Source organism: Phaseolus vulgaris, chromosome 2 (genome assembly GCF_051622355.1).
Source record: "Phaseolus vulgaris cultivar YP4 chromosome 2, ASM5162235v1, whole genome shotgun sequence".
Taxonomy (NCBI): Eukaryota; Viridiplantae; Streptophyta; class Magnoliopsida; order Fabales; family Fabaceae; genus Phaseolus; species Phaseolus vulgaris.
The window spans coordinates 19937434-19953102 of NC_143499.1; the positions used below are offsets into that span (position 1 = coordinate 19937434).

Below are 15669 nucleotides of genomic sequence, written 5' to 3' on the forward strand. Positions count from 1 at the left end.
AGAACTTGACATGAACATTGACGAATTAGAGAGATGTTACCAGCTTACTTACTAATATGCAATGTGTTTTCCAAATATATTAAAAATGACCTGTACAAACACATATATATACACACATATATATATATAATAAAAATCACAAAATTATGTAAACTTAACTTTTACATTCATGAAAGTTAATTTATTGCAAAATTGTTTTGAAAGACCTTTGGTTAATACTCGAATAATGAGCTATCACAACAACTATATAATGAAAATTCAGTTCGAGTAAACTTGCGTATACTGGAGAATATATCAATTCATTAATTTTACAAAATTTTAATATAAGCTTTTGTTAAGAAAAAATAAATTTCTTGTACGTATGTCCTTTCATTTACTTTTGAGTCATTTTAAGCAGAAAAAAAAATGAACATAAAAATGTAGTGACGTAAACATAAATTTACAGTAAATATCATTACTAATTGCATTCGAAGCTACAGAATACCTCTGAGAAAGGAAGATGTCAAGATTTTGCTATATGAGCATTAAATAGAATGAGCACCTGGTTGTGGCTAAAACAGCAGGGACTTAATATGGCATTGATTTAAACTATCCAGGCGACTACAAAAGGAGGATTTAATATGATATACATTTTGCTAAAATTTGTGCAAAGCTGCTGGATGATTAACGGTTATAGACAAACTGATGACTAGCAGAAGGTATAACTTACCATCTTCTGTTGGTATTATATGAAACAACTTACTACTTGTATGCTAATGGACCAGATCTAGACACTGCAAACCTAGGAAGTGGACTGGGGCCAGTGCTTCCAGAAGTTGAACCTTCAACAGACTTTACCCTACTACGGCTGGCACTGTAATCCAAAGGCCCAGAACTACGATAGTTCCTTTGCTTGTTGTCCATGCTCCTTAAGCTGCCAATATCAGCATCATAGAGGTGCTCCTGACTATGTGACGATGATCCTTTGAAGTACCCAGTATCATGGCCATAATACTGTGGTGAGTCCCCCCCACGAGGATGCCTTAAGACAGGAGAAGCATGTACAGCAGGTGAATGACGGGGTGATGCGTTCAGTATTGCCAATGGAGTGGATTGAGTATCTGCGTAGTATTGGCTGTATACTGAACGGAGAATGGCATATGGAACGTGGGTTTCCAGCGAGCTTCTTGGAAGGTAAGGTGAAATCTCACAAAGTTGGTCTAAGAAGATAAGCTGTGCTACAAGATGAGACCTGTGCAATACCAAAATACAAAATATCTAAGATAACCACAAAGTACAAAATGAAAGAATAATGTTTCCTAGAAGACAGAACTGATTAGTACAAACCGCAGATGAAATTCTGCTTTAATATATTGCAACATTACCTACCTAAATAGTATGTGTAGTTTTCCAACACGTGTATATATAAATATACAGTTATTTGTGTTTCAAAAAAATCACAACACAACACACGCACGCATTTACCTGTGTGTTTCGCTCCAAGAATCCAGTATGATATCTGCCGAGAGTTTCACAAACAACTGCAATGTGGACTTAATACTCGCTTCGGCCGACATATGACTTGATAATTCAGGATCCATTCCCTCGACATGTCCATTTCTTAAAGACTGCCGATGCTGATGTTCCCGTTCCATTCTAACGAACTCACTTCCGGCAATCACTGCAGAAATGCACCTGCACGATATCATGTGATTAGGGTTAGACAGACACCAAAATTAGTATATTCTAACGGCAATGAGTAGTTTGACTTCTAAAATATTGCCAAGCAATGGAGTCAAATACTATACGAATAATTTCCAGTTCCAACCCTGTGGAATTACTATATGGAAGTCAATATACTGGCATCGGACTTAAGTTATAACTGGGCAAACACAAAACATTGTGAAGTATTAAACTCCATATTGTTTACAACCAAGTAATTTAAGCCAAAACATAACCATACCGACCTTGCCAAGCAATGGATATTGTTACTAAAACCCTCCGTGTCAACATTAAATGCCGTGGTGGACCAAATATTAGACATCATGAATGTGGCAAATAAGTACGGTAAAAAGCCCCATGATCCATCACTTGCACCACCTACTTCCTCCAAAATAGATCTTACCCAAACTGAATCATGATCATTAACAACACCAACAGTATTTGCCACTGTTCTCATTCTCCTGATTTCTTCCTTTTCTGGTACTCCATCAGGTAGATGCTTAACCACCCCAGCTAGCAATGAATGAATCAAGGGAGCACCTTCTTCAAGTATAGCACCAGAAGCCTCAGCTAGTAGCCGATCAAAAGCCAGTGCAAGGCCAGCCTGAACACAAAAACCAATCACAGTTTCCAGATCAACTATTTGCTTCACAGAGGCTTCTCTTTCAATTCTATCACCAGCGTACAGACTGGTAGCAACTGCTTCTAGCACATCTCGGTTTGAGCGTAGTGAAGTGTCAATGCAATTTAAAAGAGCAGCTGTGTGTTCTTTTAGCATTCTGTCTAGCCTGTCTACTCCATATCCACCAAAAATACGTACAAAAGCATGTAATTCCCTGAGATCAGTGACTGATTCTGCAAAATATCCACCAACAGGCCTTGTACTCCTGAAGCATTTATGAATTGGAACAAACAAAATCCCAGCACCTGAAACATCCTTGATTATGTTTTCGATATACCAGTTGCATACAGATTCAGTGGCTGATCCTGTATGTTGGTCTGTTGGCTTCTCAAACAAGTGCAGAGAAGAAACTGGTCCTGAAAAGGCTTCTGAAAGCAAAACTTCCCGAATACCCTGAGTAATGTCCATGCTGATGTGTTGTTCTGCAAGATGAACAATGCTAATATGTCTCTTAATCAGTGATTCCAAAACAGTAGGCCGTTGAAGATCATTATCAGTTTTCAGAACACCAAGCAATCTTCTTCTGAAGTTGCCAAGAATGCATTCTCTCATGTACTGCACAAACAGTTTGATGAGTTAAAATAATGACAGAATGAACAATGTTTGGTTAAGAAACAGTAAAATTTGGTGGAGTGAGAGTGGATTCATATAAGACTAGGGTTTCATGCATTCATTGTTACTTGAACAAGTGACTAATCATGGTTCTGGATCCTCTAAATTGAGTGGTGCACTTCAAGAGTAAAGTGCAGCATTGATAACCATTGATGGGATAATCAATAACTTAAAATTTTCTGAAATTTTAACACTGGGGTAAGAGATCATGGATATCCGCAAATCAAATCCTTTAATTTTCTTATGGAATACTATCCTCACTTTGACCCTTAAACCAGACATTTAAGTGGAAACGATTTAAACCCATGAACCTGGTTGGCCCAAAACAAATAAGAGCTCACAGTTTGGTTCATATTGAATAATAGAGATACCTACAATTTTTCCCCGTGAGGATCTAACCCAAATTTGACCCAATATCACGCCTACTCAAAATTCTATCCCATATTAGAAGAGTTGAAAGAAATAGATGGAATGTATTTTTGATGTATTTTACAAATGTGATTACAGTCTCAATTTATAGACTGTTTACAACCTAATTAAGAAAAGAAATAATAGGTAATGAAGGCAAGAAATAATAGGTAATGAAAGCAAGAAATAATGGGTGATTAAAGTTGTACAAATCAAATCAAATCACTAACAAATCTATTAATTACAAAATAATTCTCCTGATTATGCAACACTCCCCTCAAGTTGGTGAATGTATATATATCATACCCAACTTGCAAGATCTCTGAATTGTTTTGTGGGAAGTCCCTTAGTAAACATATATGTCATCGCCCAACCAAAGTGTGTTGCCAGGAAGAGAATAATCCTGACTGTATTCATTTTTGCCACTGGAGCAAAAGTCTCCTCATAATCAATCACATGGGTTTGAGTATACCCTTTTGCAACCACCCTTGTTTTATACCTGTTAGATATTATTAGATATAATTAGATATAATTAGATATAATTAGATATTATTTGATATTATAGATATTGTTAGATATCTCATATTTATGTAATGGGCTTAGCCCATATGTTCCTTTTTCCTATATAAACATAACCCTATGTGTTCAATATACACAAGGGATTTACCCTATTCTTTCTTTTCCTTTAATAATACCAATCCAGTGTACCATCAAATTTATACTTAACTATGTATATCCACCTACAACCAGTGTTATCAATATCGGATAACGGATCATATCGGAGACCCCAAATTTCCTTTATAGAGTTATAACGGAACCCATATCGGGTTATGGCGGAAGCATGGCGGTCGAAAGAAATATAATATATATATATATATATATATATATAACTTCAAAAAATGCAAAAATAAGAAGGGTGGCGGCGGTCAGTGGTGGCAGAGAGAAATAAGAATGTGTAATGGCTGTGGTTTAGGGTAATATGTGTTTTAATTGGGCCCAAAATAGGCCCAAAAGCCACACGTCAGTTTTTAAAATTTTAAGGTTGAAATAGTGGGCCAAAAGCCATACTAATAAGGTGTTTAAATTAGGATTGCCTTCAGAGCCACAAGTCAGTTTTAAAATTTTAGTATTTTTAATTTAAATTTTAAAGTTTTTATTATTTTAAATATGAAATGGGCCTTTGGCCCAAACCTTTTTCTCTTAGAAATTAGGGTTAGGGCTTTTGCACCCTTCTTCTTCATCAGTCGCCGCCCTTCTTCTTCATCAACTCCTTCAAGCTCCGCTGCCAACAATTTTTACCGATATTTTGGATATCTCCGATATCCGTTACCGCTCCGCCATGGGCCGCCATGCGAAATCCGATTCGCCACCGCCTTGTTGTGGCGGTGGTCTGGAATTCCGCCACCGAAATCCACCATGGCGACGCCATGGCCAATAAGTGATAACACTGCCTACAACCCATTGCTTTCTTATCTTTTGGTCTCTCTACAATCTCTCAAGTCTCATTCCTTTCTAATGTGCTCATTTCTTCATTCATGGCTCGAATCCAATTCTCATCTTTTAAGGCTTCTTGTACTGATGTAGGGATTCTAATAGAATCAATAGCAGAAAGAAAACTCTGATGCCACATAGAAAGTTTTTCTATAGACACAAATTGGGATATAGGATATTTGGCACAAGATCTTTTTTCTTTTCTCAAGGCAATAGGTAAATCATTTAGGTTAGGTTCAAAAGCAGTATTTAAGGTGTCCTCAAGAGTCTCATAGGTATGAGTTCTCACAGGTGTCCTCAAAAGTTTCAATGAAGTTGTTGTTTGACCAGGACAGGTTCTTGTTGCCTTCGTTAATATTGTTTTCCAAAATATTTGTCCTCACTTGTAATGATGTTGGTGCAAGGTCTTGGTCATCCTTCATTTAGTACCCTAAAGTCCTTATTTTCTGTTTTATTTACAAAAGTGTCTGCTGAGTCTTTTCATTGTGATGTTTGTCAGTTTGTTAAACACCATCAAGCAACTTTTCTTCCCAATGGCAATAAAAGTTCTAAACCTTTTGATCTTATTCATTCCGATGTATGGGAACCTTCACCTATTCCTAATATCTAGGGTGCAAAATGGTTTGTTTCATTTATTGAAGATTTTACTCAGGTTACTTGGATATTCCTCATGAAAGATAAGTCTGAAGTTTTTCACTTGTTTGTAAAGTTTTACAAAATGATTTAAACACAATTTGAAAGTCCAATTAAGAGATTGTGTTCTGATAATGAAAGAGAATATGTGAACCAAAATATTTCCAAGTTCCTCCAGAAAAATGGAGTTGTTCATGAATTAACTTGTGTGGACACTCCTTAACAAAATGGGATTGCTGAAAGGAAAAATTATGAAGTGGACTTTAAACCTAACTCAACCTCATAAAATCAGCTTATGAAGTGAGGTTTGCACCCACTTATATACAATGAATTGTCCCAATCTCTAGTCGATGTAGGATCTCCAACACACCCCCCTCCCTCACGCCGAGAGTGACAGCTCCTGTGTGGGATAACATATGATGGGTGGTTCGATAACGGTCCGATAGCGGGTGGCCTGATAAGCCCAACAAACACTCGCTAGGATAGGCTCGAAATGGCTCTGATACCATATTATGAAGGGGACTTTAAACCTAACTCAACCTCATAAAACCGGCTTATGAGGTGAGGTTTGCCCCCACTTGTATACAATGAATTGTCTCAATCTCTAGTCGATGTGGAATCTTCAACAAGAAGATCTAACTCCAACCAATGTCCAATCATTATCATTGCAGTGTGATGCCTCCGGGCCATTATTTATTTCATAATACTACTACAATCTAGATACATGACTTGGATAGAAGGTTTCTAGGGCTCTTGGCTTAAACTTCTATCAATAAGAGGCTCAGGGGAACTTTGGTAAGCAGATTTAGCTATCATTATAACAATACTTTTACATCTGAAACTCTCTATAGGGTTCTAGACCTAAAGTTGCATTATCCACCTCCATTTCTACTGTTCTTGACTTGACTATTTCCCTACTGTTCTTCCTTGATTACAACCACTGTAGGACAAAATTTCTAAGCTCGATCCCTAGGTTCTAGGAGTGAGAGGCAGGACATCATTTACCAAAATCAATATATCAATAAGAAACAGCTCCTCACGAAAATTACACTAGAGTTATGAGATTTCACAAAGAAGAATTTTTAAATCAGCCTAATGAAAATGAGAAAAGAATAAATTCATATATTTAAACATGGATTTTCCATAAAAAAAAATCAAAAATAGAAATACCTCTTTCTTATGCTATTTTAAAACATCTTTTACAACCTTGATGCATGTTTTCTTACATAACCTCCTTTATTCAGAAACCCTGATATTAAGCAATAAAACTAGGAAAACATCCCTTACTAGTTGTATGTTTCCATATCCAAAAAATAAGGCGCATTTCCATTTTCCATTAACAAAAGACTCACCCTGTTCCTATTTCTCTCCATTCTATCATACACAAATATCTTTATAATATTTTTACTGTTTTAGAATCCTTCCTGGATTTGCATATCAAAACATCATGACATCTTTTACTGCTTTAGTTATATTACACTGGACCATGATACACAGTTTCTTCAAAAGAGCTGATAATTGTTACCCATTCAAGCATAGATTTTTTACTGGCCAAATTTTGTGCAAATATAGCGCTATTGACTGTTTTCAACAGATAAGTAAATCTCAAGAAGAAAAAAGAGGAAGAAAAGGAAAATCCATTCCTAACCTCTCTCAGTACAAAGACATGGTTTAAAACACATATAGGCTCCATATCATTTAAAACTGAGCACAAATTGGTCAACCTCTGCATTGCAGCTTCTAACCTGTCGTTAAAAACAGTAGACAAATTAAAAGAATATAATTATTGGTTACTCATACATATTTTAGATGGGATTATTATGACATACATTTTGATAGAACCATTATTTTCAGGAAAGCTCTCATGGCCAGGTAAAGGAAAACCAGCGGTTCCTTTTGGAGATTTATATGATGGAATGGAAACTCTTGACGTCTGATTCAGATACGAAGCTGCTTGCTCTGGAAGAAGCTGATGAAATCCAAAGGTTACCTTTCAGAAATGGAGGTAACTTGTTAGCTAAAAGTATTTTTACCTGATTCTCTAAGGCACCAAATCCTCCTTCAGAGTCAAGAATATTTATTAATCCTTCCAATCCTCCCATGATAGATTCGATCAGAGATTCAACATAAAGAACAGCATCCCTGCCAATTTTTGTAACCTGCTTGCAGCAAAATTTACAGTCACGACCTTAGTTCAATATTTCCATATCTTGCTATCATCACATATAACACCTAATGATCAATCAGGAAGTAGGAAATGGAAGTTTACATGACTATTAAGTCAATATGAGGTTTCATTTTTCAAAGGTATTGGCATTATTTATACTTTTTGAGTTTTTACTACTGATGAGATAAGAGAAGTATAGATTTGCAGTGAAATCACAATCCACAATTACTATGTAGTTTCAAACAGAACATTTCAGAACTCCTTATTCAGAAATTTTATGAAGCCTTATATGTGAATCCACCACTTTTAACAGATCCATAAGCAACATTAAATCTATTTTTATTTTTGTAATGATAAGTTTCTCCATTTTCCTTCAACAAAGATATTAATGAAAATAAAAGATTGCATTGCAGTAAATATTCTGAATATTTGCAGATCAAGTATTCAAGTAAGCAAAAGAAAGCAACAAAATACCACCATAAAGGAAGCAAAATGTAACTCCAAGCCTCCATCAAAAGGCGTTAGTAACGGTTTACTAATGTTGATCACTACTTGAGAGTTAAAGTAAAACTGCTCTCAAGGATTTGTTTTTACCTCTTCTGGAACAATCGGAGATGCACACTCAGGAAAACTACTAGCAATCCCAAGCCATGCACAGCAGTGTTGAGGACGCCCTTCTGGACCAAACATGGTGTTTCTAAAAACCTATTATAGGAACATAGTTTGGGTTAAAATGGAAAATAAAGGGGCAACTTAAATCCATACCCTAAGGTTAACGTCTTAGCGTACAAACTAGGCATCATTCATTCTAGAGAAACTGAATAAATAAATAAGTTGGGTGTGGAATATGGGCACTCACAGCTGTGAGGTGTTGGTGGTAGAAATACAGCCTCCTAAGACTACCATGCTTTGAAAGTACGGATTCCAATTCATCTACACATCTGCATAAAAGAGAATCACTATGCCATAATTATATCTTCCAAGTTTTTTTAATTTATTATGTATAGAGAAATTGTCTGGAATCTCTAACTCTGCTGCATGCTATGGTATTTGTATTTACACGGATGTGAGTAATTGCATAATACAAGCCATAATCTAAAAGCATAATTCTACACACGGCCCTCTAGTAATATATATAAATTATAAAAGAGAAGAGAATACATGACACAAAATCAAGATATCCTCCTAGTACAACAATGGGGCAGGGATGAATCCTTGTGATGTGTTACTAATAGTCAGAGAAACTATTTGATTAGCACACAATGAGGATACAAAATCAACTTAATTATAGGGCAGAAAGCAAGAAATCTTCAGCAAAAAGATATAGCATTATGTTCCTCAATTCAATATACTAATTCAAACTAAATTAAGTTCATCTGCAAAAACATTTTCGCTATTGATAAGTAAAGTTGTCTGTTTTGGAAGATTTAGGGTTTTCAGGAGCAGAGCATTCCGGGTCACAATAGGTCACAGGTCAGAAAACATAAAAAATTTCCTAGACACGAAGACAGAACAACCCACAATTTTGCACAGCTGCCATTGCAATCTCACAAAATCACAATACTTATTGACATTGTGCTTGTAACACAGCCAACGCTCATGATTGTAAAATCATACGATCTTACACAAAAAGCTGATGATTTTCCTCTAACATGGTAAATCTCATTTTCTTATAAATGGTGTGGGGAGGTGGGAGAAAGCGGATTTTAAAGATTCAGTTAATCATTTGATTAATGAATTCCTCAAATAAGTATCAGAATGGCATAGTAAGGAAATTAAAATTGTGGATACAAACCTGGACCAATTGTAAGCAGCATTCCCTTCTGACAATAATCCTTCTTTGCCAGTGGAAACTGTAGCTTTCTCCAAATGCCTAATGTTTATGGATGAACGTGAAGATGTGACTATCAGTAAAATTGATAGCCAATCCTTTCGAAAATCCTGAAAATAGTAAGGAACGCTCTTAACACATTACGTAGTCTATGACTAGAAAATAAAGAGAAATGACAAATAAAAACTAGAAACTAAGGGTCTGACACTAAAAGGGCTATACAAACTTTGCATGCATAAGAACTCTAGCATGAATTTCAACTATTCTTATTTACCATACCAATGACTTGATTTATAAGCAAATGATGTGCACAAAACATTCGGAATGAAATAAATTCTACTCTAGCATGAGTTTCAACTATTCTTCTTTACAATTCCAATGACTTGGTTTATAAGCAAATGATGTGCACAAAATATTCAGAATGAAATAAATTCTACAAAAGTAGCAAGTGGCATCTTGGTTATGATTATTGTCCGTAACCGCATTTATTATTTCCTTGTTTAGCATATTACAATTAATAAGGGAAATATGACTAAATCATAGGGATCTAATTATATCCTTGAATCATGGGGATTTGATTAAATAAGTGTTGTTATTGTATTTCCAAAATTGGCATTCTAGCCTTGTATATATGACTAGTGTATTCTTAGCATAAATGTATACAATCAATATATTCTACTCTAATTTCTAAGATGGGTATCAGAGATCTCAAATTTTGGGAGCCACCTCAGACAGCGCATACCAAAACCATAGACAATAGCCTTCATTGCTATCAATCATCTCAAATGCATTGTACGATTTTGCAATTTTACTCACGTTTTTAACTACATTGGCTGCTGCTATTGCCACCGTTGTCACCAATTGGACAACAACTAGATCTATGGATTCGTGTCCTACCATTAGACTTGATTCGTCTCCTACCACTGTGTCGCCAGCGAATGGATCTATGGCTTCTTCAAATGTCAATATGGCCAATCCATCTATATAAACTAATTATGTCAATGTTCATCTTTCTATTGAAAAATTGGATGGAACTAATTATGACATTTGGGCCTCAATTATTAAATTATGGCTTAAGAGTCAAGATTATGTTGATCATCTTACCTAATGTGTTCGCAATGTTATTGCAAATGCGGCTTCTTGCTGGTTGAAAATTGATGCTCAATTATGCATTGTTATTAAATCTACTATTCACTCATCTCTAAAAAAATTTGTGTTTTTGAAACATGTTCAGAAGTTTGGAAATAGGCGAAGTTATTATACACCAATCATACTCGTCTTTATAGTGTGTCAAAATCTCTTTACCCTTGTTTCTCCCAAACGTCTTAAAGGTACAATGGTTGAATATTTATGTAAACTACATGCTCTTTATGATTTTAATGAATTGTTGCCTCTGCCTCCACTCCTTCTCAAGAACTAGAGCAACAGTCCAAGTTCCTCATGTTATTGGGCACACATGGCCTTCCTGATGATTATTCGCATGTCTGTGATCAAATGTTGGGATCTCCTGTGCTTCCCAATTTTACTTTCACTTGTTCTACCCTTCTGTGTGTATCGGGTAAACACATCACTGATATACCTCTTTCAGTTAATGACTTTTCTACTTTAATCTCTCAACATTATGATCTCACTCGCCCTTCCAAGTCAAGCAAAGGGCATCACAAGTCCTCCTAGAGCTATTGCAGTTGCTTGTTCCTGTGCAACCTTCTACTATGGACCCTACTTCATTTGATATCTCAGGCCAGCTTGCAATTTTCAATGAATTTCTTAAATGGTAAGAGGATCGTCAGAACTTTGGTTTCATTGCTTCTGTTGCACATTCAGGTACACCTTTTGCTAGCCTTACTCACTTCAATTCTCTTGGTCCTTGGGTTCTTGACTCAAGTGCCACCGATCATATTATTGGTAATAAATATTTTTTCTCTTCCTTGTTTACTTTCGGTTATTTACCATCCATTACCATGGCCAATGGCTCTAGGGTCTCATCCCAAGGTGTTGGTACTATTCATCTTCCTTATTTATCTATTGATAATGTTCTTTATGTTCTGAATCTCCTTTTAACTTATTATCCATTAGTCATCTAACTCATTCCCTTGATTGTGTTATTTCTTTTACCAAAGATTCTATTTGTTTACAGCAGGACGGATGATTGGCACCGGATGTGAGTCTCATCATCTTTACCACCTACGAACATTTCCACATCTTGGCACGATTATGGATTCTCCATCTCTCATTCATGCTTAGCGAAGTCATCCTAGTCTTACCAAGATGAAACACCTTGTTCCAAGTCTGTCCAAAGTGTCTAGTTTGTCTTGTGAGTCCTGTCATTTAGGTAAACAAAGTCGCAGTTCTTTTCCTAGTAGTTTGTCTTGTGAGTCGTGTTATTTAGGTAAACAAAGTCACAGTTCTTTTCCTAGTAGTGTCTCACAATGTGCTTCATCCGCTTTTGCCTTAGTTCACTTTGACATTTGGGGATCAAGTCGTGTTAAGTCTAATTTAGGGTTTCAGTATTTTGTTACTTTTATTGATGATTATTTAAGATGTACTTGGTTATTTTTAATGAAATATCATTCTGGGTTGTTTTCTAGATTTCAATCTTTTGATAACGAAATTGAAAATCAATTTAGAGTTTCGATTTGAATCTTACGCAATGATAATGCTCGTAAGTGTCTTTGTCCTTATTTTACCACTTTTATGAAATCTCATGACACTTTTCATCAAACCTCATGTGCTTATACCCCTCAACAAAATAGAGTGGTTGAGCACAAGAATAAACATCTTGTTGAAACTACTCGTACTATGTTACTTTATGGAAATGTTCCTCAACGTTTTTGGGGTGTTGTTATTCTTAGTGCATGTTATTTAATTAATCGTATGTCATCTTCGATTTTAGAGAATAAAACTCTTCATTCTACTTTATTTCCTTTTGAACCTCTTCATCCCTTACCACCTAAAGTTTTTGGGTTTACACGCTATGTTCACAATTGTTGTCTTGGTCTTGATAAATTATTTGTTAGGTCACATAAATGTATTTTTTTAGGGTTTACTAGATCTCAAAAAGGATATAAATGTTTTTCACTCTCTCTTAACCGTTATTTCATTTTTGCAGATATCACCTTCATTGAGTCTTCTTTTTATTTTATTTTAAGTCTTTATCTTTTGCACTTGTGTCTCCATCTAAACAAGTATATATTCCAGTTGTCTTTGATCATCTTGTTATATCTAGTGTGCCTAAAGATTTTCCTCCTCCACCACCTCTTCAAGTTTACAGTCGTCGTCAGTCATCCCATCGTCCACAAGATGCCTCTCCTCTAGTACCAGATCCTCCGTCCCTTTCGGCTCCGATAGTTGAACCTGATATTCCCATTTTCATCCATAAAGATATACGTTCGACCCATAAATCCTCTCCACATTATATTGTTTCCCACTTCTCTTTCATCTTTCTTTTGTGTCCATTCCAAAGTTTGTAGGTGATGTTCATCCTGATTGGCGACAGGCCATGCTTGATGAAATGAGTGCACTGTAGAATAATGGAAGTTGGGACCTTGTTCCTTAACCTTCTGGGAAATTTTTTGTTGGTTGCACGTGGGTTTTGGATATCAAAATTGGTCCTGATGGTACTATTGATCGTCTCAAAGCTCATCTTGTGGCTAAGGGTTATACCCAAATTTTTTATTTAGACTATGGTGATACTTTTTCTCCAGTAGCAAAGATGGCTTCAGATCGCTTTCATAGCCATGACTGCTCTCCAACAATGGTCTCTATATCAACTGAATGCCATGCTTTTCTTTATGGGGATTTACAAAAAGAAATTTATATGGAGCAACCTTCTGACTTTGTCGCTCAAGGAAGTTTTCTGGATTGGTATGTCGTCTCAGCAAATCCTTATAGGATCTCAAGCACTCTCCCAGGGCTTGGTTTGGAAAATTTAGCCCAAGTTGTTCAACAGTTTGGTATGACTCGCAGTAAAGCAGATTATTTAGTTTGTTACCGTCACTCGATTGTTAGGTGTACCTATCTCGTAATATATGTTAATGACATTGTTCTTACAGGCAATGATCACCATGGCATCTTACAGGTAAAACAACACCTTTGTCAACACTTTCAGACAAAAGATCTTGGCAAACTCAAATATTTCTTGGGGATTTAGGTAGCACAATCAATAGTATTGTTCATTCTCAAAGGAAGTATGCATTGGATATTTTGGAGGAAACTGGATTAACGAATTCAAAATTTGTTGAGACATCTATGGACCCTAATGTCAAACTCCTACCTAGTCAGGGGGAGTCTCTCTCAGATCCTGAGAAATACAGAAGATTAGTTGGAAAATTGAATTATCTTACGGTCACTCCTGTCCAGATATCTCATTTGTTGTTAGTGTGGTGAGTTAATTCCTTAATTCACCATATGTTGATCATTGAAATGTAGTTATTCGTATATTATAATACATTATAGGTTCTCCTGAAAAAGGTTTGTTATACGGTCACAATAATCATACTAGAGTTGTATGTTATTTAGATGTCGATTGGGCAGGATCTACGTCTGATAGAAGATCCACTTTCGGGTATTGTGTTCCTATTGCTGTTAATTTAACTTCTAAAATGTTGTGACAAGATCTAATGTCGAAGCGGAATATAGAGCTATGACTTTAGCTACTTGTGAGCATATTTGGCTTAAATAGTTACTCAAAGAATTGCCATTTGGAGAAGTCAATCAAATGACACTCAAGTGATAATCAGGTTGCCCTTCATATTAGCTCAAATTTCGTCTTTCATGAAAGGACCAAACATAGAGATTGATTGTCATTTCATTCGAGAAAAGATTGTGCCTAGAGACATCAAGACTGAATTTGTTATTTCGAATGAACAATTAGCAGATATTTTCACTAAATCTTTACGAGGACCTAGAATTGATTATATTTGTAACAAGCTTGGTACATATGATTTATATGCACCAGCTTGAGGGGGAAAGTTGAATGTAACGAGCTTAGCCCATAGTTTATATTATTATGTTATTATGTTATTGATTCTGTTATTATTTTTATCTATAAATAAACACCCCTATGTGTGTATTTTACACAAGGGATATCAATCCTATATTTATTTTCTTCATTCTTAATACTTAGCATATTACAGTTAAAGTGACTAAGGGAAATATCCTTGATTATATCCCTGAATCATAGGGATCTAATTAAATAAGTCTGTTATTGTATTTCCTAAATTAGCTCTCCAGCCTTCTATATATGACTGAAGTATTTGTAGCATAAATGTTTGAAATCAATTTATTCTACCCCAATTTCTGAGAATTATTAACTCAATGCAAGAATATTTATATCAATGATTGTAAAGCACTGTAATCCAAAAAGCATACACATCCCATCCCACACTTAAGATATTAGAAAATGGCCACTACAGATGTCTCACATACCGACAGGTCACAAGTGATAGCAGATATATTTTCACCCTGTGGTTTGGGCAAGTTTTCAAGGTGGTGAACGATCTGCTGAAATAGTCCTTTCAGGCTAGCATCAATATCAAGAGCCACCATTCCGGGAGTTCCTAGTAAAAACCGGATCCTTCCAGCACAGGATGAAAGATATGACAATGAGTAACCTCGAATTGCTGCACTCAAAATGAAACAACATTTAACAACCAAAATATCCATTAAAAATAAATTAAAGAGAAACGATATACTAGTGTAGCATCAATTTGTTAACAAGCCAATGAATGCATCTACTTGCATAGGAATTCGGGAGTGCCTCATCAATAGACTTCATAATAAATTAAGGGTATAAAAGAAAATTAGCAATTAATACATCTCAAATCAAAGTTATATTTCTTTTAATTAGGACAAAAAAAGATACACGTAATTGTTTCTTGGATAAAGGACCAAAGATAGTACATATTCCCTAATGCAGGATAAGTCAGTACACATAAAGCTAATCTAACCTGCAATGTATTTGCGTACCAAACAACATAAATGATCCATTCCATCTAACAGAAATCCAATTGTTGGGTCATTTGGATCCTGAAAACATGATCATGAAATTTCAAGTCAACCACCTTATCAATAGATTCCAACTACATGGTAAAAGAAAACTAGAGACAAGAGTTTGTTACCCAGTGACAGCCCTTTAATAAAGTG

At 35.7% G+C, this 15669-nt stretch overlaps 1 protein-coding gene across 3 annotated transcripts in view; it reads right to left on the reverse strand.

Moving 5' to 3' along the window:
- Window positions 1–428: 428 nt before the first annotated feature.
- GRL (transcription activator) overlaps window positions 429–15669 on the reverse strand; it is a 31411-nt gene continuing 16170 nt past the window's right edge. For all 3 annotated transcript variants that reach the window (XM_068612351.1, XM_068612352.1, XM_068612354.1), the window contains exons 14-24: window positions 15474–15552; window positions 14953–15146; window positions 9490–9635; window positions 8554–8635; window positions 8289–8399; window positions 7561–7686; window positions 7357–7496; window positions 7176–7272; window positions 1947–2938; window positions 1465–1674; window positions 429–1231 (exon numbers count right to left, since the gene is read on the reverse strand). In XM_068612351.1, coding sequence (XP_068468452.1) covers window positions 742–1231; window positions 1465–1674; window positions 1947–2938; window positions 7176–7272; window positions 7357–7496; window positions 7561–7686; window positions 8289–8399; window positions 8554–8635; window positions 9490–9635; window positions 14953–15146; window positions 15474–15552 — 2667 coding nt within the window. In that variant the 3' untranslated portion in view covers window positions 429–741. The remainder of the gene's footprint in view (window positions 1232–1464; window positions 1675–1946; window positions 2939–7175; window positions 7273–7356; window positions 7497–7560; window positions 7687–8288; window positions 8400–8553; window positions 8636–9489; window positions 9636–14952; window positions 15147–15473; window positions 15553–15669) is intronic.